Below are 24,972 nucleotides of genomic sequence, written 5' to 3'. Positions count from 1 at the left end.
ATCCGATGGTGTGTACGAGGCTTTACTCTAAAACATACTGTGTCCAACATGACACTCAGAAGCAAGCCACATGGATGAAGCCAGGATGGTGCGTGGACATAAATCTATAAGCCTCTGTGGTATGAAAGCTGGACCCACTGCCCAGATGGAGCTGGCGGTGTCTATGGCCATCAAATGTGCACCTCATATCACAGCAACAGCAGCTGTAGACGCTACCGGCTCTATATGTGTGGGTCTTGCTTTCATACCAAGGAAGCTTATGTATTTATGCCCACACACCATTCCCTGGGTTCACCTATGCGCCTTTCTTCTCACTTTGTTGGACATGGTATACCCCAATGTAAGTCTGCTATGTATTTTGATAGAATACAGTTTTACTTCTACTCATCCTTGCGTCCGGTTTTCTCTGATTTTACATGCACATGGATAAGATCGGTTTCAGTCTACCTAGGAGCTGCAGGATTTCTCTCCCTTGATTTTTGATAACACTATGAACTCTATGTGAACAGTTCCAGTGTAAGAGTTAGAAGAGTAGAAAGACTGGAGGAATCAAACAGCCCTTCATCCCAGTGCACAGAGCCTTCTTAGGAGACACAGAATTCACATTACTTACATATCCCAAGCCCTTCTATCGCTATAGAATAAATGTGTTGCATATTTATTTAGAATTCAATTCCAAAGGGGTCTATAGGCCAGAAGGCTTTTCAGAAACTATTTGCGAAAATTAGAAGGAACTTTGGCAGAAATAAAGTGCCAAGACTTAATTAAAATCAGTTGTATATATAACCAGCTTTTTTCAGTTTTGGCTAGAGTATGGAAGGGCTGAAACCACTGTCTGGCTGTTTTTTTCCCTTTTTTTTTTTTGCAGTCTTTGTTCTACTGGGAAGAAATACCATTACTTCCTGTTCCAAGGACACAAGAAATGAGAGCAAATCTGTCTAAACTATCTCCGGAACAGACATCCTCACTGGAATACATATTTTCAAGTCCAATAACTCCCAATTAAATAACTCCACCTTTGCTGAAAAACACCATTCCTCTCGGGAGGATCTATGTACATTACAGGGATTTTAACAAACTTTGTTGCAAATTCCTACCTTTTGTTATGCTAAAGAAATAGCGGTTCGCCTGTGTCCATGTTCAAAGTAAATATAATGGGAATGATTTTATAAATATCAAGCAGCTTTTGAGCCTTCAGGGTTCGAATTAGGAAATTATCAGGGTCTGCCTTCCTATGGACAGGATTTCCCTTTAAGGGAATCTCTCCAAAAATAAGAATTTTGTTGCAGGGGATGCCCAAAATCTGTCTTGTATCTTGGTGCAAATTTCTGGGAAAAATCAGTGCGCCAATCACAAAAGCAGGAAATGAAATTTCGGGGGGGAGGGGAGCGGGCTGTATACTCCCTGTGTACAGAAAGCCTCCAGATTGACATTCTACAAGAAATTACAATGGCTGCAGATTGAAAATTAAAAGGTCATTTTTTAATACCATTAAATTACAAAATGACTTGTGTAGCAATTGTATATGCTATATAATTTTTTTCCCATGAAAGTGGAGTTACCCTTTATGTTTTTTTACTCAATTCCAGTCCTGGTAAATTGTATATTTGACTTATGAGGCTAAAATCTACCCACTGATGGCTAGCGTAACAAAAACCTGACAGAGGTTTTTGCTGCCACCCCCCTTAAGAAAAAAGGTTTTGGCTTTAGATAGACTTTAACACCTTAAACAAAAATTTAATTGGTTTCTCTATACTAAACGACGGGGAACTTTTACTGATGCCGCAGTTTATTGAAAAACAGATTTACTTTTCCAATTAAAAGGTCAGCAGCCACCAACAGGGAATCACTTTTAGAAAGGTTTTTCCAAAGTAAAGGGCAAATCAATGAGAGCAAAGGTGAAATCGCTTACAGAAAATTAAGACTGATGCAGAATGAGTGACTTATAAGAAACACTAAATGAATAAATAGGAAGATGAACATTCTCTTTATATATAAAGTATAGAGTCCAAATGCTAATCGCATTCTGCAAACTCCAACTCCATGACGAACAAGCCGCCGAGCAAATCTGAGCCACACATCACTCAAATGCAAAGATGCAATATACACTTCAAAAGCAGGAAATCGGTCATTGGATAACAGGATCAAACACCGGCTCCTCTGCAGTTGTACATACTATTTAGGTAAAAGTATGTAGGACCCCTTCAAATGATTAGGTACATGAGATATTGCTAATGCTACAACACACAAATATATTTTAGAAATGTGGACACTCCCAAACTTGTGTAAACAGTTTGGGGGAGGCCCTTTCCTGTCTCATCAGGACTGCGCCCTTGTGCACCAAGTCAGTTCTATAAAGGTTTGATGAGGCTGGTGTGAAGGCGCACATATAGACTGCACTTCAAACCTATGACCACCTCGAAAATGAACGAGAATGTCAACTGAGAGTCAGATATCTTCTCATCAGTACCTGAACTCACATAAATGCTTTTAAAAAAAAAATAAAAATGGGGACACATTCCTACAGAATGCAAACTCTTGTGGAATGCCTTCCCAGAAAAATAAATTATTATAGCAACAAATAAGGGTGGGGTGGGACAGAGGAAGTGGATGGCAACTGCATATTAGCGCCCATGGTTATGGTTATACTTCTAGGTAGCCTATAATAGTACCCCACCTGTTGGTGGTTTAGAGGAGTGTTTATCCTTTTTTCAGTCAGGGCACCATTTAAAATTCTGCTCAACCTCGAGGCACCCCACTCTAAAATGTAAAAAGATTAAACTAATAGTTTTGCATAATGCAGCAACATCCACAAATGTAGGGCACCCAACATTAGAGGCGATTTATTCTTCCAAAGCAAATACACCTTTGCACACTGGTATTGACTAGTATTCCAATGTTTCTCTCCCTCACACAGCTAATGTGATCCAATGCTTATGGAGAGGAGCAAACAAGGATGCTGTGCAGGCACCCAACATTCTCCTTATCAGCCAATTACATTATTGGTTGTTCAGATGCCAGCGGCTGGACGGTTGTATTGGTGCACAATGAAAGCCTGTGGCTTTGTGTGACTAAGACAGGCTTCATCCATCTGCTAGCTTATATACAATTTTCAGGCATTTTTTTTTTAGGAATTTTGTCAAGGCATCCCTGAAGAAACCTAAAGGCACCCTGGTTGAAAAGCTGGTTTAGAAGGTATGTTCATGTTTATTATGGTTTTGGAAAGGGACATCCAAATATAGTTGTGAAGGTTAGGAGTCCACATACCTTGGCCATATAGTGTAGGTGGTGTCAATGCAATATTTTAGTTCAGGCTCTTTATCGTAGTTCTGCTTAGTATTGATTTTTTATTCATGCACCAACTGCTCTGCATGTCTCCTGAGCCTCTTCCACTAATATACTCTATTTTCAAACCTGCACACAATGACTCCGTATTCGATCTGAAAGGACAGCTGGGTAAATCCCAGAAGGGCTACAATCGAATATCAGTTTGCCTATACATTTCGTTGGGCTCATAGTCATCCAATTTCAATAAAATTGAGAATTTTACTCCAAAAAGATAAACTTATCCTAAGAAATAGAGCTCATATCACTGACCACTTCCTATCAAGGCGAGTTGCCCATTATGGTGATCCACTGGCTTTACTCAGAAAAAGCATGCACATCATAAAAGTCAGAAAAAGGATTAGACAAAAGGCATTTCCAGAATGAAAGGTCAGTAATAGGAGAATTTCATGTTCATCTGAGCAGAAGTTGTCCTTTACTATTCAGCTGCCAAAACACTGGAATCAGAAATGTAGAATGTTAATGGGCACCTTCCAGAACAGAAAAATCAAAGCTGCCAACGCCAACCACAGCAAGGCAGACCTAAAAAAAAATTATTTATTTTTTACAGTCAGTAAGGACAGAGCTTACAAGCTGTATACTTGGTCCAAGTCAGTGACTCACTCAGTAAGGATGCAAGAATGTAGTTAACAGCTCCAGAGCTTGCACTGACCAACAATTTACCAATGGCAGCTGCAGTAATTCTATCTTAACAATTTCGCTTTAGCAAACTAACATTACTGACTGTAGTAGCAAATGGTAAGGATCACAAAAGTTACACCTGTGCTCTTCGAGAGGAATCCGGTCATTAGAGAAACACATACACTGGCACTGCAGACGGGTTTCTGGTCCGTGATTCAAAAGGTACAGTATTTTCAGAAGGAAAGGTCAGCAATGGCTGATTCCATATATCAGTGTAATCAGTACCCATATACAAAGCATTACATTGCTTAAAAAAGAGCATCCTGCGCCCCCAGCATTTTCTAACCTCCCAAAAATAACCTGGTGTAGAAAGTAAATACATACCAAGGTCATAACACCTAGCCTGTCCACTTCCCGGGCAGGACTGTGAGGAATTCGTCTGGGAGTGGAGCGCCCGCTGCCGGGTGGGGAGGAGCCAGCAAGAGCAGAACCAGTGAAAGATGGGGGAATAGAGGTCATCGACCGGAACCGCCCAAGGTTATCTAAACTGCCACTGCCCACCCTAGACTCGATCTCTTCAGCTCTCTGCTCAGTCGTCTCCTTCTCCTCCTGAATCAATCTGCATAAAGCAAAGCAAGAGTCTGATAAATATTTTGTACTCATGTATGTAAAACACACACGTTTAAGAGTTTATATTTGAAGAGGTTGGACAGCACCAGCAGGAAAAAAAAAAAAAAAAAGAAAAGAGGCATCTATGCAATTACCCAGGTGGATCCAAAAAAAAAACAAACACACCAAATGACTCATTGTGTAACACAAGGGATACAGCACAGTATGCATAAATGTCAAGCCAGTAATTTAGAGACCTCAGGCATCTTTGCCCTTAGTTACCAACCTGCAGCATGCAGTAGAAATGAAAATATGAATGTTCAGGTCATAAATAGTTCCATGTAGCCAACACATGAGATACCAAGGAGCCATTGCCACTTATTAAGCCTTACCTATAGCAAACGCCTGCATAGAAATTGTGTTTCTTAGCATATATTGCAATAGATGTTCAAGCTGGCCAACTGCATCAAAGTGATCCCTCTCTGGCCAGTCCCTACTCTATTTTTCAGATTTACCAACTCTTATTTTCTAAAATAGTTACTCTTGAGAGTGTGGGCATATAGTGCCAATATGGGGCAGACACAACTGAGATGAGAAGTTCTGCACCAACACTCATATCTCCATTTCTACTGCATAGTGCAGGGATACCTGAAGGTTCTATACTACTGGGTGTATGTTTCATTCATTAGTTCTGTGTTTTTTTTGTGGGATCCACCTGGGTACTTGCATAGTTAAAGTGGTTCTAAAGGTTGAAGGTTTACCATCATGCATTTTATGCATCAACATAAAAAACCTTTAGTATGCAGCTCTTCCCACAGCCCCTCTAATACTTACCCAATCTTGTTCCCGATCTAGTGATGTGCATGAGAGCGGCTGCATCCCCGGGGCTCTGCCTCCTCATGGCTCCCACTGCTGTCAATCACAGCCAGAGAGGAGGGAGCAGGGGTGGGGCCGAGCCCCCATAAGTGCCTTTATTATCAATTTAACTAATTTTACCTGCGGATGCTTATACATATACACAGACACCACACTTATTTTTTCCTAGGAGACATGTGCCTACATAACTTACTACTGCAAGAGCACAAGGTGCATAAACCCGCCCCCCCCCCCCCCCCCCACTACAGCCACTGCATCAGTGCATTTCCACATAGACTTATATACGGCAACCTACAAGATAAGCATAAGGTGCTGACAGTAGGAACTTCAAGACCTAGAACAAGATGTTCTTGGTCTGAGGCCTATTATTAAAATGGACTGGATTCACAAATCCTTTCATTCAGCTTGATGTTATTTTTGAATAGGAAGTAACCACAAAACATTGATAGGTTGATTACCTAGTGAGCAGAGGCTTTCATAAATTTAATTTTAGAAAGAGCAGGGAAGAAGATATGTAAACATGTCAAACATTTACCTGATTTCCTTATTAATGGCATCTAATTGTTCCTGCAACATAACAGCGAGCGTTTGAGCGTCCGCCTGGCCGCAAGGGGAAAGAAGATCCACAGAGCTGAAAATGGTGTCTCGGTCATCCTCCATATCAGATATATCGACATCACTCTCAAAAGCTTGGGCTACATTGGCCAGTACACTAGCTTGCTGGGCTCGTTCCCAGTCCTGCTCATTAAGAGTCTGTACCTACACAAACAGAAAATGTGATTAAGGCATATGTAGCTTTCAAAAGGAGGGGAAAAAGTAGGAAAAAAGAAAAACAAAGCAAGGACACTTACGTGCTAAAAGTGGAGATCCAGAGAGTGAAAAAGAGAAAAACAGAAGCAAAGCTCTTAATACAATAGAAGTGCTCAAAGAGGCAGAATGGTTACAAGTCTATACAAATCATGCATCGAACAACCAGGGCACAACCAAAATAGATATATATATATATATGTGTGTGTGTGTGTGTGTGTGTGTATATATGTATGTGTGTGTGTATATATATATATATATATATATATATATATATATATCTAACTATATATCTATCTATCTATATATCTCGTGACAGTGTGTGGGGGTTCTTCTCACAGTAGCTGTCAAATTTGAAATTGCCGCAGCTGTACAGGACTCTGCCCACACAGCTGTGACATTTGCAGAGATTTGCGAATGAACAAACTAGAAGTCCCCTCTGACACCAAGATAGACAGATTTGTAGTTGCTAATTGAACACAAAAATGAGGTAATAAGCACACTTTGTCCATTGACACTTCCTCCATCTCTCCGACTGAAAGCCCAGAGGTAGAGGCAGCGAGCTGGAGAAAGTGTTTGCAGGAGGCTGGCACTGCAAACGCGATCCTTCAAAAATAGGTGCAATATTATAAAAGCAAACAGAGCATTAAAACAGCATACCTTTGAGGGCTCATCACGAAGAGCAGCTAGCCGTCCTTTTTGCGGCCTTCGTAGAACCATTGAAGAACTATAGGAGTCCGAGTGGCCATCAGACAATGAGGAAGGAGCAAGAGCATATCGGAAGTCAGGCACACTGCCAAGGTGAGGCCGGCTGTACAGAAACAGTAAGATTTGTAAAATCATTCCCATCTTCCATCCAATGGTTTTTACCTACCAAGCTCATACTCAAATGAACAGAAAATATAAAACAAAAAAAAAGTAAACCTCCAAAGGTAAACCGCAAATAGCTCAATACAGATGGAACAACTACAAGGAAGTGGTTATGACTGCTAGTCAATTTATATCTCGGTCCTTGCCATTCCTGAGATTTATACAGACCCCTCAAAAAACATAGCTAAGAGGCTGCCAACACTTCCTGTTACAATTATAGAATTTAGAAAGAACACAGTGTTGTCCTCTCCCCAGTCTGCTGACTGAACAGTAAAGGAGCAGCAGCACACTGATCAGGTAATCTCTCTGCTTTCTGTAAGTTTATGTGGTGCTGTACAGGATGTTTTACAAGGTGAATAGCAAGTCAAATGCAGGTACTAAACTAGCTTTAGGTAAAAAAAAAAAAAAAAAAAAAAAAAAAAAAACATTTAATGGTGCACTAATACATAGCTGAACTAATATGCTGCTTTTATATCTGTCTGGCATTCCACTTTAGTACAGAGGCTTCTAAAAACTACTGGGTGGAGAAGATCAAAACATTTACTTGATGGCAGATCTTATTACTCTTAGTATGCAGAAGCAAATGAGGATTTGCCAGTCCGATTCATTATTAACTGCAGCAGATCTGCTAAATACCAAACCGATTGTAAATGGCAGTTACGATTTTTCCAATTACCTACAATACTTGTAAATCCAAGCAAATAGGCAAATTGCTGGATTACCTCAGCATTTTTAAAAACCAAAAAAGAAAAAAAAAAAAAAAAAACTTTAAGTGTGAAATAGATGTGGGAAAGCAGAACTTTCCTGGGAATTTTGGCAGGAGGCCTCTGTAGCCCAGATGTGTAGGGCCGCCACCTGGACCTCTGTTCATACTGCCTCAAAGTTCTACCAGCTGGATGTCTAATCTTCTGCGGATGCGGCTTTCAGATGCAAAGTTCTTATGGTGGCACTCTGAAGTTTGGGTCATTTTGACACCTGTTGAGCAACTCTGTTTGCCTAGGTGATGCCCAACCTTTTCATTCACTGCTTGGGGACATGCTGTGGTCTATGAATACTTTACTATGTCCTGTACTGTAAAAGAGAAATTTTGACTTGCCTGGAAATCCGTGTACAGTACAGGACACAGGCCACCATCCCTTCCATTCCTTGGTTACTTTGCATTGCTTGCTACAAAACTGAGGACACAGCATGTGGTAGGGTTATAGAGGAGGTGCCTAGGGGGCATGTCCTCTAAATTTGCCAGTGTCCAATCACCTGAAGGCTCAAGCCTATAACCCATGGTCTATAAATACTATATGTCTGTGCCCTGTACTGTAAGAAATCAAATGTTTTTGTTGTCCGTTTCCATGTTGCAGATTTACCCTTACACACATCTAATGGAGCCCCTGGTAGGGGTAAAATCTTACAGGGGTTCTAACCTTTCCCCATTACATCCAAAACTGAAAAAAGTTTTAAGAAAAGGTACACTTTACCCTTCTTTCCCACATAACAGATTTAAAAAGAGTTAATACACCTTCCCACAAAACATGTAAAAATGTGCACAACGTCTTCCCGCTGCACTTACCTCCTTGGATGATTATCTTTCAATACCCACACTAGAAAATGTAGCCATCCTGGAACAAAGAGCCTCAAAGCTGTATATTGCATATTTCATACTTCTGGATCACTACACTACAGCTGGCATGGGCTGAAGATAATCATCTCAGATAAGTGGGAACCAGGGGTGAGGCGATTGTTTTGCGAGTTAAGCTGGCCATACATTTATCAAACCAATCACATTTTGATGCATGTATGACCCTTCCTGTTCATGAGATGCCAATCTATGGATTGACTTAACTAACAAGCTTGTTCAAAAATTCAAGCTTAATCAGTGCATGCAGCGCTGACCAGTGTATTCTGACGGCGGGAGAGTGCCGCTGTCAGAATACAAAGATACAGAAGGGAGGATTTCCTCATCTATCTCCATTGTGTGGAAGGGGAAATCGGTTTAGTTTTTACTTTTTTTTATTTTTGTCCAGTTGGCCGAGTATTGTATGGCCATTAGTTTACCTTTTCATTTTTTGTGAGGATATACACATTAAAGGCTATAAACATGAAACTCATAATTCCAGAGGATGTAACAGAAAACAAAAAAACAAAACACCCACTGAATTTATTATCTCAAAACGTTGCCAATTCAGAAGTGAACATACCTATGGTGAAGGGAAGCTGCCCGAATCCTGACTTGCTCTTTATCGGCTCTCAGTGATTCTATTTCAAGCAGTAGCTGATCCTATTTTAAAAGGCCAAAAGAAAAACCATAAGAAACAGAACAGAAGTTAAACGGCTGGTGGTTCAGTTTTCTAGAATGGAATGTCTAACAGAACGCAGGAGTACAGGAAATATGGATTCTTACTCTTAGTATTCCAAAACAACTTTAGCATTTGGTTGGAAGAATTCTTTAAATGCAGAGATCACCTTGGAAAACTGCACTCACAAGTTCAGATGTAGTCTTTTCATAAAAGTTAGTGCGACACTAAATTCTGGTTTAAAACAAAATAAAAACAAACAATCTATGTATGTATTCTGAAATCAAGAAAGTATCTTTGCTCTCAGCCTCTGCCAATTTTTTTTTTTTTTTTTTTGCTGTTGCGATTTGACTTCCTGTTAGAGGGTGGCGATGTTCATTCTCTATGGTACCACTGTACAAAATGGATGTGCCACCCTCTTTTGCTCTCTGCCGAAATGGAGTACAGACTATGGCATGTGTAATGTGCATAGAACAGTTCACATGACTGCAACTAACATGCACTGCTTGTTCTAAACAAACGGAAGGGTTTTCAGTATTTAAGTGATAAAGGACAGTTTTTAATTTTTTTTTAACTCACAAACATGTCATACTTACCTCCACTGTGCAGCTCGTTTTGCACAGAGTGGCCCCAAACATCCATTTCTGGGGTCCCTCTGCAGCTCCTCCCCGCATTAGATAACCCCCTTGGAGAAGCACCCTTCCGGAGGGGGTTACCTTGTGGGCGTGCTCCCGAGTCCAGCATTTAGGTCCATAGACATGAATGGTGGACTCGGCCCCACCCCCAGTGTCATTTTATTTGATTGATAGAATTTGATTGACAGCAGCAGGAGCCAATGGCTGCACTGCTATTAATCTATCCAATCAAGAGCCGGGAACCCGTGGAGTGACGGTGGGCACTTGCCGACGGAAATTCAGGGCTCAGTTAAGTAAAACAGGGGGCTAGGGGGCCGATGCATGAAGGTGAAAAAACATGAGGGTTTACAACCCCTTTAAGCTTGGTTGAACAAGTACCACCGCACATTCCTATAATTAAGTGGAAGGGTCTCTTATAAAAGCATATGAAATGAATATTAGTCAGTGGAGAAGGTTTAGACCTTTATATTGCAGTCTGATACACCCCATTTATCATGGTGACTGTAGAAGGAAAATCCAAACATTTTGAGTTGTCACCAGACCAAGAGGTAAGGACAAATCCTCAAACGGGGACACCTGCTCCTGAGATGACTCAGAGTTGGGAAATCCCCACACTTTTCCAAGATTTCCTTTCATTTTCTGTTGCATTTTTAAGCACAGAAGCGAAAGGAAATCTCCCAAGCAGGACAGACGAAGAAAAAATAAATAAACCTGGATAGAGTTTAATCTTTCCCTACGCTATACTTTAGGGGTAGTTCCAAGTAAATATGAAAGCAACTGAACTATCAACCAAAGTCTGAAATGGAATGCTTAAATTTATTTTATTTGCTTTCTCCAGCTCTTACCCAATAAAAATATTTTTATGAACAAATCTTATCTCAACCATTACAAAAGGAAGAAAAACGATTGTTATTTGAGCATTTGCTCCCTCTAGTGGTTTATGCACAAATCTCTATAGTTAATAAGATAAACATGAAAGTATAAAACACATATGAATGACTTCAAAAGAAGAACTCTAGTTAAATAAGAAAACAATAACCCAATATAAAGATAAAATAAAGCAGCTTTTCCACTTTCCAATCTGATGACCAGTATCATTCAACCCAACCCAGCCTGTGACTGGATAGTGATATACGAAACAGCACAGTAATGAGCTCTTCTGTCACTCTGCTCTCTCATCCTATCAGCACGCTTCTTGTCAGCGCATAAACTGGTCGACTTCTTGTGCTTCATCTTCCTCTCACACTCCAGCTCTACTGTATTGGCAATGCAAGGACCCGATATCAAGTGAAATTTAGTCACTTCTAGTGACTGCATTTCAAAAAATACATTCAATGACGTTTTAGGGAAAAGAGCAGTATTATTTTGTGTTTTTACTTGGCTACAGCTCAGCTTTAAAGCGGTTGTAAACCACTGGACATTTGTTTTATTTTCCTTAGCTACAAGGTAAAGGCATAATGTGCAAGTATGCATGGCATACTAGCACATTGTGAGAAACTTACCTGGAAACAAAGCATTCCAGAGATGCAATGTCATCGCTGGAGGCAGCTTCCATCTTCCCCCGTCTTGCTTCCGGGTTCACGGCCTCCAGCTCTGTGACTGGCTGGAGCTGCATTGATGTCACTCCCAAGCATGCGTGAGGGAGCCGCCGGTCACGGCACAGGGCTCTGTAGGAACAGCACAGGTGGCCTCTCCTTCAGAGCGCATGTGCCAGTGAGGTCACTGGCTACATGTACAGTAAATATCTTCTTAACGGTACACTTTTAGGAGATATTTACACTACCTATTAGGTAAAATTTGTGACATTTACTTCTTCTTTAAAGTATAACTAAATGCAAAACTTTGTTGCTTTTGATTTTTGGAGTGGAGAGGGATTAGAACACTTCTGTGAATTTTACTGGTGCCTGTGCCCCAGTTAGGGAGATACACCCTCTCTATTTGTCCTGGTGACTTATCTCCTAGAACAGGGATATGCAATTAGCGGACCTCCAGCTGTAGCAAAACTACAAGTCCCATTATGCCTCTGGGGTGTCATGGTTGTGGCTGTAAGTCTTGCTATGCCTCATGGGACTCATAGTTCTGCAGCAGCTGGAGGTCCACGAATTGCATATCCCTGTCCTAGAATAAAAGTAAAAGGAAATACCACATTTTTGGCCGTCAGCAGAACAGGAATAGAGGGGACATCTTCCAATGGAGACACTAGCTATAGTGACACTACCCCAGGATCCCCTTGCTTTGTAGGGATTTCCTCTCACTTCCTGTTTGGGCTATGGGATAAGAAGCGAAGGGAAATTTCCCCAATTGGGAAAACTGACAGGAGTTATAACCCTTTCTTACTCTCCAAAATGAAAATTATTTTGCCATTAATGCTATTAAAGTAAATAGTGTAACAATTTGTAAACAAAAGTGACTTGAGAAATACTCTTAAGTTCTGTTTAAGTTAGAACGTAAGCCATGAAAGCAACCAGAAAGAGGGGCAGACATTGAGATCACAATATTATATATAGCAACTGCACATAACTGCAAAAAGGTATGCAGCATACAGTCCCAAGGTTGATCAAGGTTTGTACATGTGGACACTGCTCCACAAGGGCAAAACCATATAACAAGTGATAAGAGGGAGGTTATCTGATGATAGCAGTAAACAAGGTGTTCAACCATATGAGCAAAGCCACAAACTGGATCTGAAGTGTCTAGTATGGCTAGAGAACAGCATGTTATAAACATTAAAATGAAATCTATAACATTCTAATAAAAAAATAAAAAAATTTTTTTATTCTCTCTCTCTATCTCTCTATCTCTATCTCTATATATAGCGCAGGTATCAAAAACCTTTTAAACACTTTCAAACAGGCTATAGCTGCTGGGAAAGAAAAACCTAATATTAGAGGACTTTGACGGTACTGTGTGTATAATGTAAAATCAATCTTTTATTATACACATAGTAAAAGGACATCTGTATCATTAAAAGACAAATTGCTAGACATCAGGATTGCAGATACATCATGTTATATTGTACATCATCACTTATCCCTGCCAAATGTGGGCAGTTAGTTGCTTGCTGTAACTTTGACACATTTCACAGGTCCATGCCCGCTTCATCAGGAAAACATACCAGTTTTGGGGAGTAGGGCTGTAGTTGGGCAGAAATTTGCCACCAAATTATTTGTTATATTACAGTTAACATTCATTGACTAGGATGATGGGAAAAAAATCTTCCATAACCGATATATATTATTACCTCTGCCCAGGTGTATTATAATATTATCTTTTTTTTTCATTCCTAAATGGGACATAGAACCAGTTATGACTGGTTCTTGGTATAGGACTCTTAGCAGACAAATTCAAAAGGACCTGATCGATTCTGTCCAGAAGATAGCAATAATTGGTGGTATCTGTAATTATGTTTGCTGAAGTTTCACATGTAAAGCACATGTATGTTGCATTTCTAATCCCTATAGGGAGAACAAACCTTCTGGATGTAATGTCACTACATTGTGGATCTGATAAGTGTACCATCTATAATTATAGTGCTGGACTGTATTTGTTTTCCTGGTAAAGCGTGCATGGACTCAAGAAACGCATCAAAGCTACAGCAAGCAACTAACTGCTTACGTTTGGCGTGGATGATAAGTTATAACATACACTATAACTTCATGTATCTGCAATACTGACATGCAGCATTTTTTGTCTTTTACTGTGTGTATAATAAAAGATTTTACATTACATACGTGGTACCTTCAAAGTCCTCAATTCCTAAGTTACGTTTTTTTCTTTGTATACAATTCTCATAGGATGTAGTACCAGACACTATGGGGTAATATTATTTACTAAAGGCAAATCCACTTTGCACTACAAGTGCACTTGGAGGTGCAGTCGCTGTAGATCTGAGGGGGACATGCAAGGAATATTAAAAAAAAAAACAGCATTTTTCCTTGTACATGATTAGATAAAATCAGCAGAGCTTCCCCTCATTTCCCATCTTCCCCTCAGATCTACAGCGACTACACTTCCAAGTGCACTTGTAGTGCAAAGTGGATTTGCCTTTAGTAAATCAACCCCTATGTGTCTAAAATATAGAAGCCCCCCGAAACAGGATCCCTTCCTCCCATCATACGTTTTTGCCTATAACTACTAAGAGTGTGTATACCTTCATCAAAGCCAACTGTCTGCTTTTAGATGGAAGTGATTTGGGTGGGTATGTAGCCTCCGGAACACATGCACAACCACCGGAACACGATAATGTCAAATGACATGAAATTACAATAATACCACTATTTCCCATCTGGTCAAGATGATACTAATGCCTTAACTCCGCTACATACTTCACAACACCCCTATGGTAGTCCCCCTAAAAGTATTCAGGGTGATTAATTTTTGTTTGCTCATATGGCACACCAAACATCCCAGAATTAAGCTGGAGCAACTTTAACGATGCAAGGAGAGTGGCGGGTTGGCTCTGCCTAATCCCTGGGTGTACTTCCTGGCAGCGCAACTGTAACATCTAGCTAGAGCATTACCCCAGCCAAGTAAGAAACCGGAAGCCTCTGATTATATCATTCAAAGTGTAACAGGGGTAATGTTGCCAGGGGATTGGAGGACTTGAGATTTAGCAAGTCAAATAAACTCTTGACTACTTAAGTACTAAGGCAAAAAGTTTGGAACAAAGCCAGGCAGCTACAGAAGGTAACAGGGTACACAAACTACAGCCCCATCTGGGACAATAACAATTATAGCGAGTTAAAATAAATGCAATATGGAGCCAAGTGGCACTAGCATGGAATTTCCCTGACTAATTTTTTTGAGAATGGGGAATTATGTTCTTATCGTACTTTACGGGTCAGATTTAAGATCCCAAACTCAATGTACTTTCACTACATGCAACTCCAACATGCAGTTAAAGCACAATCCAGGACCACATCATGGGAGCACTCTCCAACCCCATCTTTAATTATAAGTGGAGATATACAAGGGCTATCACATGATGCCAATTATCTTCTGAGAGATTTCCCCTCCAGAGCTGAGGTTTGCTGGGAGCGAGATGTGGGTACCTTTGAGAAGGCCCTGCAGGCAGTTCAACTCAGCTCCCTTAGTGTAGCGCAAAGGCTAGCGCTGCTATATATCCTACTTTGAGTTCACCTCACACCAGCTAGACTTTTCCATATGGGAATGAACAGAACAGACTCCATCTGCCATAGATGTACTAGAGAAAACGGTGACCTAATCCACTTACTGTGGAGATGTCCCAAGCTCCACCATTACTGGAATGTGGTACTAAACACTCTTAACTGAGCGTTTCAGGTCAAGATTGGCCAGGACCCTGAGATTTGTTTACTGGGCATTATAGATGGCCTACAGGTGGAGTTGATCACCAAGCAGGCCATAGCCAGAGCTCTGTTTCAGGCCAAGAAGCCAATTCGTCACTGGAAGGTGGTTGAACCTTCCACATGGAAAGAATGGGTAGAAATGATGGGAGACACGATTCATTTAGAAAAATACATATCTTATCACAGGGGTAGCTCATATAATTTCCAAACATTATGGTCACCATTGCTAGATACTCCAGGCCTTTCCCCCCACCGACCTTATCTTGGACAGGCTATTGTATAGATAAACTTATTCTTCTATGAGGAGTTCTGGTGGAGCAGGACTTGTTCAGCACTTACCAATGTGTATAAAACGTTATTGTTTATTTACATAGTGGTATGACAACGTCAAATTACTCAAAAGAAAACTGTAGTGGATTTCTGTGTAGAATCTCTGAATTGTTGTTAAAAATAATGTATACATGACAGCATCTCTTGTTCTTTTTAATAGAAACTTTACTTATAAAAAATAAAAACTTCTACAATGGTCACTGCCACCCCCTCTATGATACTCAGGCATACCACACTGTATAGGTCTTTTCTCAAAAATCAGGCTTGTAAATACCTATATAGAGCCATCTTCAGACCGGTCAGGTGACTCTTTACACTTTACATCTCCAAGACAGAGCTTCTGCAGGAGGGGCTGAGCGGCCACATGATCTCCATGACTGACATCAGAGGGAGATCTCGGTCACTCCTGCAGAAGCCATGCATCGGAGCTGAAAAGCCACCACCAGTCACATGACTGGCCTGAAGATCGCTCTAAATAGGTATTCACAAGCCTTGTTTTTAGAAAAGACAAACAGGGTAGTATGCCTCAGTATCAGAAGGCCTGGCAGTGATTTCTTCTTGTGCCTTAAACAATTTAAGGCTTCATGCACATTTTTCTCCTGACAGGGGAAAAGCAGCATTAAATAAACATGCCTAAAGCTGCATTATTCAAAAGCGTTTAGGCACATCATACTATAGTATGAACAGTATAAGCATTCATAGTACTTTATTCTGCCCATTGAAATGAACATTTGAGTGCTAAATGTGCCTAGCATTTAGCAGCATTGTGCGATTTTTCTGCCCAAAAGCTCCTCTCCTGAACGCAATTTTAGTGGTATTGGATTAATGCCCCTAGACGCCCCTGCCTCTAAACTCCTCTAGAAGCCTGTGTATGCAAACAGAGGGGCGTTTATGTAAAAACATCATCAAACGCCTGTATAATGGGCGTTTGACAGCTGCAGTGTGCATGAGGCCTAAAGAGCCAAACCCACCTTTTCATGCTGGATTTCATCAATGAGTTTCTTGGCAGATTCCACATCTCTAATTAAGGCATTCTGAAGAAGAAAATAAAAAGTTTTACTGCAGCATAATCTGGAAAATGTTTATAAACTAGGTTTTTATTGTACTATACATCATAAAGTAATTTGTAACATCTTTTAAAAGACTTTAAACACAGCAAACATCAGAGAAAACGTCTCCACGGTGTTTCTAGTAGGATACATTACTAATGTAGGAGGACATAAAACGCATTAATTGTTTAAAACAGTAGCTAAGTGGTGAGCACTGTGGCCTTGCACTGCTGGCGCCTGGGTGTCCCTTCTCTGCAGGGACGATACCATCATAGAATAGGGATTCCTGCAGGTACTTTGGTTTCCTTTCATAACTTTCCATCAATTATCTGGCTCATCACTCGGTATGTGAGGATTTAAGTGAATGCGGCAAGGACAGAAGACCAAAGGCTCCTTTTTTTGGCAAGGAGCAATGCAATTGTTAATTACTCTGTAGTACAAAATAATATGTCAATGCTATAAAAAAAAGCAGGAAATTGATCCAGGACTAGCTAGTGAATAAATATCCATGTGGACAATAGAATCCATTGAGCCAGTACCAATGTTTATTACAGAGCAATGTGCAGCAACAAAAACGGACAAATCAATTCATCTTTCAATGATCTTGCTATAAACTAACAAAACTTATGATTTGCTCGGGATGGAGTTTTAGTGCTTATCTTGCTGTAGTACATAATAGCACATGCAACTTTACTTTAATCCTACCCAACTACTTCTATTACCAGAAGAAGGCATTACCTTATCTTCTATAGATGCCATCCTCTCCTTGAGGTGAAGTTGTAGCCTCTCATTTGACTCTGACAGAAGCTTGTCCACGGTTTCAGACAGGCGCTTATTATGCTCCTCGTTCATCTTCTCTCTCTGTCGGGCCTAGTACAAAGAAAGTTTGGTAAATAACGTCTCTGAAGAGGATGTAAAGACTGGATCTGTAAAACCGCTGCTCGGAGCTGTCATTTTCACAGTTTGCTTAAATTAGAAACAGGCATTCTCAGATTCTATTTATAACTGTAGTGCTAATAAGTGTTAGGAGTGTCAGATTTAAAACCCCGAAGGAGAGGAGAATTGTAAGGAGACACTGAAAAGGGAAGACTGGTAAACCTCAGGAGACTGAAGCCTCCTCAAAAACAAAATGTTATATTTATTGGTGATCATGTCTTCAAACTGAATTTGAACTATGGCCAAATCCCCTCCCCACAAAAAATGTGTGTTGCAGGATGGAATTACAAGTACATCTGCACAGTTTTCTCTTAGCCCTCCTGCAAAGTTGCACAAATTCCAGTTAATCCTGAGAGTGAAGTCCACCCCATGCAGATTCCTGTGAGGGTGACAACAATGCTGCACTGCTCCATAATTCACAGCATAGTAGCCACTCAAAATGTAAGGCTTTGAATTCTTGCGCTACAATGGATGAAAAGATGTTGCAGGGGGTGTGGAAATCAGGATTGTCACTGCCAGTTCACAAGCCTGTAGCTTGTCAATCAACACCTGGCCAAACCTAGTCCTGCCCACTGCCTTCTGTATTGACAGCACTGCCTCAGATGCTGAAATCCCCCCACTATGCACTGCAGTGTCTGGGTGGCGGAGTGTGTGGGACACAAAAAGGGGAAGGTTTGGCTCAGTCAGGAAAGGTAAAGGATGCTTTTTGTTTATGTAAAGTATTTCTAAAGGTCAAAGATTTTTTTTTAACCTTAATGCATTCTCTGCATTAAGATAAAAAAAAACTTCTGCGTACAGACTGAATTCCCACTGCACAGTTCAGGGAGAAAAACTCTGTCCTCACTCTACATGGAGAACATGCACAGCTGTGACTGTCAATCACAGGCTGTGTGCTGGAGTTCTCCTTCACCTTTTTTCTTCTGGTGTTGGATAAAGCAAATGTGAGTCATGCTGATGACAGAAGCACTAGGCAACAGAGAGAAATTACACTCAGCTTCGGAGAGAAGTACACACCATTGAAGGATGTGCTTTGTTCATATTTCATGTGTGAGGTTTACAGACACTCAAAGTAGAATTCTAGACTAAACCCAACTAGTCTTAAAACTGTCCCCTTTACCGATTAAACTGTGTAAGATGTAAAAACATCTATTTTCAGCCCGCTGCAGTCCAGTCAGGTGATCCCCGTGTCAGGCAGAGGGGGCTGCAGGGGAGAGGAGAGAGCGCTCAGAGCAGTGATGACACCCATAGGATCCTATGGCCCAGCTGATGTTGGCCAAGCAAATCATCTCTTTTCTGCTGCAATGGCCAGCACATACCAACCATACACAATAATGTTAAGCTGGTCACACACCAGCTAGAGTTTCCTACACTCAGAATGTGCTAATGTGAGGCCCTACCTAAACAATTCATTCAATTTGTATCCAATTAGAGAAGTCAAGGCAATACAGTGAATGGTAAAATCTAGCATACTAAATCTACCAGGGGTGTGGCCAGTTTATGATAGGGTAGTATTCATTTTCCCACATTTTATGCCTTGCACAGGCTTTTCTTGCAACCACTGTGCCCAGAGAGAATGAAATGTTTTTGTCAGGCACACCACTTCCTCACTGCTCTCTGTTATCTATATTTGATAAAAGAATGCTAAAAAACACACAGTAGTGCATAGCCAGCCAAAACATTGGTTTTAGAAAGAATGGAGAAAGATTAAAACCTTTATCAGGTATTTACAGTTATCTGGGGCTCAGTTAGATGCACACGCTGTTCTGTCATATCACTGGACCTTTCTACTGCACAAACAGCCTATTGTCCTGTACATAATTCCCACCAAACCCTCCACATCCCACTCCTGCATATACTCCACTTTTACTTTGCTTACTGTATCCCAAACTTTCGCATTCTGGCACAGGAACACTTTTACTAGTTTTCTATAGGTCTATACTCCTTAACCACTTGCCTACTGGGCACTTTCAGCTCCTTCCTGCCCAGGCCAATTTTCAGATTTCAGTTCTATCGCACTACGAATGATAAATGGCGCAGTCATGCAACACCCTACCCAAAGAAATTTTTTATCAACTTTGAGACAGAGAGAGCCTTCTTTTGGAGGTATTTAATCACCACTGGGTTTTTTATTTTTTGCTAAACAAATGAAAAATGACCGAAAAAAAAAAAGGTTTAGTTCGTTATAAAATTATGTAAATACACTGATTTTCTTCACTGATGTGCGCTGATGAGGTTGCACTGGCAGGCACAGATAGGCATTAATTGGCATCACTAGTGAGCACTGATGGGGCTGCACTGATCAGTGCCCTGATGGTCAGTGCAGAGGTCCCCGCCCAGGAATGCTGCTTACTGGCTATCCTCTCCTCACGCGCTGTCAGCATGAGGAAAGGCATGCCGATAACTGCCATTTACTCTGATTAGCTGCGATTGGACACAGCTGAACATGGTAAAGAGCCTACGTCATAGGCTATTTACCATGATCGGTAATGCCCTGTGTCTGGAGGGTCACAATGCGGCACAGTGGTGTAGTGGTTAGCACTCTCACCTAGCAGTAAGAAGGGTCACTGGTTCAAATCCCAACTACGAAACTACCTGCCTGGAGTTTGCATGTTCTCCCTGTGCCTGCGTGGGTTTCCTCCCACACTCCAAAGACATGCAGGTAGGTTAATTGGCTTCTGTCCAAAATTGACCCTAGTAGATGAGTGGGGACCTTGTATTGTGGGCTCCATGAGGGTAGGGACCAATGTGAGTGTGCAAGGTACAGGGATAGGGACAATTGTAGACACTCAACTCAGGTTGAATAGGATGGACTGGTGTCTTTATTCAACCTTACCAACTATGAAACGCACCACGGAGGGCCACAACGCACCACAGATGGCCACATGCAAAGTATGGGAGGACATCATATGACATCCTCCCAGAACAAGAGTGCTCCTGCCCATCTGTCATTTCAGTACACAGTGGATAGGAAGCAGTTAAAGATAACAGAATCAAAAAAGTAGAAGTTTTGCAAAAAATGCAATTACATGGGGTCCAGGAAAACCTACCCTTTGCAGCTCCTGGTTTTTCTCCTCCAGCTGTGATTCCATTTGCCGTAACCTCTCCTCAATGTTGCCATGTCTCTCCTCCGCCTGTTACAAAGGGACAGGATGACAGAAAGGGTTATATCATCTTTACATTACATCTTCTGAACACAGCACAAGGAAAAACAGAGAAACTGGTGATGTCTTGTGATATGTAGAAGCGAACAGGATCTGTACGCCATGGCTGATCACTACAAACTTTATGATATATCTGTAAGGTTCACAAAGATGATATAATGTAGACATCACAGCACTAGAGCTGCTTTGATGAATGCAAAAGTGGCAAGCATTTATCTATCACTTAAAGCCCATCAGCATGTCATAGGACTCATTCTACCCGGAGCATGGCAATTTTCATTAAGGGGCATACACTACTAATGCATATGGCGGGTAAATAACATTAAGCCTTTCACCAGGAAACAGCCCATTATTAAAGATGAAAGGACTAGTTTGTGAACTGTTTAAACTACAATTTCCAAAATTTACATACAGGAGGGGTGCTGAGTGCAGACCCTTCTTACCTAAACATCAATACAGGAACTTCAATAAATCTTACAGACTGGCCTCGGCCTTAAAGACTCAAATGATTAAAGGCCAAGACTATTCCTCTCCGGAGAGGGTCTGCTTCCTTTACAAAGACAAACAAGAGATCCGCTTTCTCCATGGCAGAGGGCAGCTGATACAACAGTGCTAAATAAAGTCTATGACCTTTTAGTGGAGCCAATGGGCCAGTTTTCTCAAAAAATACAAAAAACAAACCCATCATGAGTTCATGATTGCAAATGTGAGATCTAAAAAAAGCATCCCAAAACTATTAGCAATGTTTTGTGACAGTACAAGCAATAAGGTCAAAAAGGTTCTCCACTAAACTACTGACGAATATAGCACATCCACCTTAAAATAGAGGACGGTTACGTCTCTTCCCAGCCACCACAAAACAAGATATTTATTCTCATTCAATGATGGTAAGAAAAGACCGCTGCTGTCCTAACTATGACCTCATAAAGTCTTGTCGCTCCACAACTCAGAAGCCCCAGTGCGTCTTAAAATTAGTAAATGTTTTTCTGCTGCATTCTGGATGTGTAGCTGTCAATAGAGGGATTTGTTATTTTTTAAATGAGTATACCCACACTTTTTAGAAGTGATAACAAAACTACCTTCTGTTTTATGGCTGCAAGTTTTATTTTCGGTTTTTACTTTAACTGGTGCAAATCCCACCCAGTGTTGAACACGTTTATAGGGCTTGAGTACTTAAAGCCAGCCTGGCAGCCTGTCCAAATATTGTCTGCTAAAACCCAAAAGCAACAGATGTTCACAAAGTACACTACAAACAGAACAGCAACCACCTATGCAGGCAACTTGGAAGTAGCGCTAATGTGAGCAGGACATGTGCTTTTGACTATCGGCCTGTGATCTCCAGTATGCACAAACCTGGCAGTTGATCTGTTCCAGGGGATTCAAACCCTACAAATAGTCTTGCTTCAATTGCACCTAGAAGCAAGCAGAGGGCGGGTAGTTTTGACTGGCTGACAAACAGGCTCCAAACACCTTACACAAGACCTTAAAGTGGTTGTAAACCCTTACAACCAACTTTGACCTACAGGTAAGCCTAGATTAAGGCTTACCTGTAAGTCCAAGAAATATCTTCTAAACCTACACAGTTTAGGAGATATTTGCTGAAAGACAGGCACCGCTATCTACGGCAGCGGCGAGCAGGCGCACTCAGCGCGCCGCTGTCAACAGCGATATGCCGCGAGTGGCGGCTCCCGTGCGCATGCGCGGGAGTGACGTCATTGCGGCTTCGCCGAAAGACAGCGGCGGAGCAGCGAAACCCACCAAGAAGATGGACGCTTCGGACTACAGGGGACAGCGGTGACATCGCTGGCTCCTGTGTCAGGTAAGTAACAGATAATTGACTACTATGAGATGCATAGTAGTCCATTATGCTTTACCTTTGCAGGGAATCAAAGAGGAAGTAAACCCATCATGGTTTACTTCCTCTTTAAAAGGAGAAGTACAGCCAAAGCTCATTTGGCTGTACTTCTCATGTGGATCACAGAAGTGCGGTTCGTTCTGCACTCTCGTGACCAGTTTTCCAATAGACAGTGGGCTGAAGTCAGCTCCCTGCTGATGTCACAGAGTCGGTCCAGGCTCGGGCGTCATCACAACCAGAGAGTCGAGATCCTTGGACTGCCACCCGGCTCAGTCTCTCAGTGAGACGCTGAGCCAGCCGCCTCCCTACACCGTGTGTAATTATATATATATATATATATATATATATATATATATATATATATATATATATATATATATATATATATATATATATATATATATATATATATATATATATATATATATATCCCCCATACTTCTCTTAAAGCTGGATTAAATACAAAAGCAAACATTTATAACTGCTTATCAATTCTTAGACGTGATGGCTGTATTAGTTTTTTTTTTAGGCTATCTTTTATTTTTATCTGGTGAACCAGCCAGTAAGTCTGTTTTTCAAAAGCACAAGCTCTCCAGCAGAATGTACCCATTCACGTGGATGAGACAAACCCGCCAGCCACCTCACTCATTCACAATCCTCTGAATAGAAAACTACAAGGTCCAGAAGCCTTTGCGGCTGTCTGCTTGTAGTTTTCAATAAACTACTACTGTGAGCACTGTGGTAGTCAAGTCTTCTGGTCAGAATGAATCGGCTTCCTTGTATGAGCAAGTCGATACACTGATAGATCTGCAGGAGACCTGCATGGCGCCTGCAATCTGCTGATCACTGGTGCAATGCTTTACAGGCTCCTGTAACAAAAAAATAATAAATGCACTTTTTTTTTTACCGGAAATGTGCATTTTTTTTGAAAAAGTGAACTTATCCTTTACCACCACCCCCCCAGACTGACAACACTGCTAAATGCTATGCCTCCTGTTCTCATTCCTCCAGAGTTGCTACCCACTAATACAGGAGGTGTGTTACTGGTCAGATCACCATGTGAAAAAGAGAGGGGGGGGGGGGGGAGCCACATTTAATGATCGGTAAACTGCAATATAATATATTTCTGGTTTTGGGTTTAATACTGCTTAAAAACTTTAAAACTCGCCACTGAGAGTAGAACAAAAAAGAAGAATTTCAAAGCACTGTACACATGGGCTGAATGCAGGGCAACACCGGAGGGTTCAATAAAAAATGGCCAACATTTGCCCCGTGTGTATGGCGGGCGGCTTCTGTCAGACAAGCATGCTGAAAAATCAGCAATGGCAGGTCTCATTAATGGCTGATCGGAGTGTTCTGGTGGGTGGGGGGGTTCATCTCCCTGTCAGAACACAACAGCTCAGATTGCTGTACTACTGTTGGATTGTTAGCACAGTGGCTCCAACCGGAGCCAACAGTTTTTCATTCAGCTCAGTTTTTTACCAGGCTTAACAGCAGTTCACCAATTAGATAAAATACCTTTACCACATGTCTTCTTGCATCTAAGTTCATTATGAATGTGTTACTAATTTAATCAAGAGGATGACAATTAAAAATAACAGGATTATGGAGTCCGTGCACATAGTAGTGCTTAAGTTCCTAACTCTATGCATCTCTATTATGCTGGCTAGACATTTAAAGCCACTGAATTTCAACACCAAATTACTCAGCAGCATGACTGTAAAAGGTAGAGTTTGTTTATAACTAGGTTTTGCAAGACTGATCAAGCCGCTTTCCCTTTTACGAGATGTATCCCGATCAATATCATATTATTTTGTACTGAATGACAGTCTGTGTAAGCAGAAGCAGAACATGCTCTGGTGTTTGGTTAGTGCTCGATGAATGCAGTGCGAAGGATTGCTCAGCAACATGGACAACATTTCAGCCACGAAAAGGATGGTTAGGTATAGCTGCTGATGGGTAAATGGCATCCTCTCCCTGCCTTTCACCAGAAAATGCAAATGGAACAAGCAAGGCAAGAGAACAGTAAGCAAGTTCTACCTTCCTAGGCACGGGCGCAAGTGCCAACAGCTTAGATTCCTTAGCAGGAGGCTTTCCCGAAGACAAAAGCTCAGACTACAGTCAGAGGATAAGAAAGGTAACAAACACACATACTTTGAGGCGGAGGCAGACAGAGGGAAAGTGTAAGCAAAGGTAACACATGAACACACATTTAGTAGACCTAGTTATTTAGGCCGTGCAAAAGAGCAATGACAACATAAAG

The 24,972-nt window shown here is 41.2% G+C and overlaps 1 protein-coding gene across 16 annotated transcripts in view; it reads right to left on the bottom strand.

Annotated features, from left to right (window-relative positions):
• The window catches only part of PPFIA1 (PPFI scaffold protein A1), a 200,309-nt gene that overhangs the window by 57,400 nt on the left and 117,937 nt on the right, over positions 1-24,972 (bottom strand). For 14 of the 16 annotated variants that reach the window (XM_077462339.1, XM_077462331.1, XM_077462358.1 and 11 more), the window contains exons 10-16: positions 20,741-20,824; positions 17,496-17,627; positions 16,680-16,742; positions 9,321-9,400; positions 6,919-7,069; positions 5,987-6,210; positions 4,351-4,585 (exon numbers count right to left, since the gene is read on the bottom strand). In XM_077462339.1, coding sequence (XP_077318465.1) covers positions 4,351-4,585; positions 5,987-6,210; positions 6,919-7,069; positions 9,321-9,400; positions 16,680-16,742; positions 17,496-17,627; positions 20,741-20,824 — 969 coding nt within the window. Of the gene's footprint in view, positions 1-4,350; positions 4,586-5,986; positions 6,211-6,918; positions 7,070-9,320; positions 9,401-16,679; positions 16,743-17,495; positions 17,628-20,740; positions 20,825-24,749; positions 24,825-24,972 lie in introns of those variants that run through there. The other 2 variants (XM_077462434.1, XM_077462425.1) reach the window with 2 other exon arrangements.

Source organism: Lithobates pipiens, unplaced genomic scaffold (assembly GCF_037356315.1).
Source record: "Lithobates pipiens isolate NorthernLeopardFrog02 unplaced genomic scaffold, aLitPip1_a1.2 Scaffold_10, whole genome shotgun sequence".
In the NCBI taxonomy this organism is placed as follows: domain Eukaryota; kingdom Metazoa; phylum Chordata; class Amphibia; order Anura; family Ranidae; genus Lithobates; species Lithobates pipiens.
This window is presented reverse-complemented; position numbering and strand designations above follow the sequence as displayed.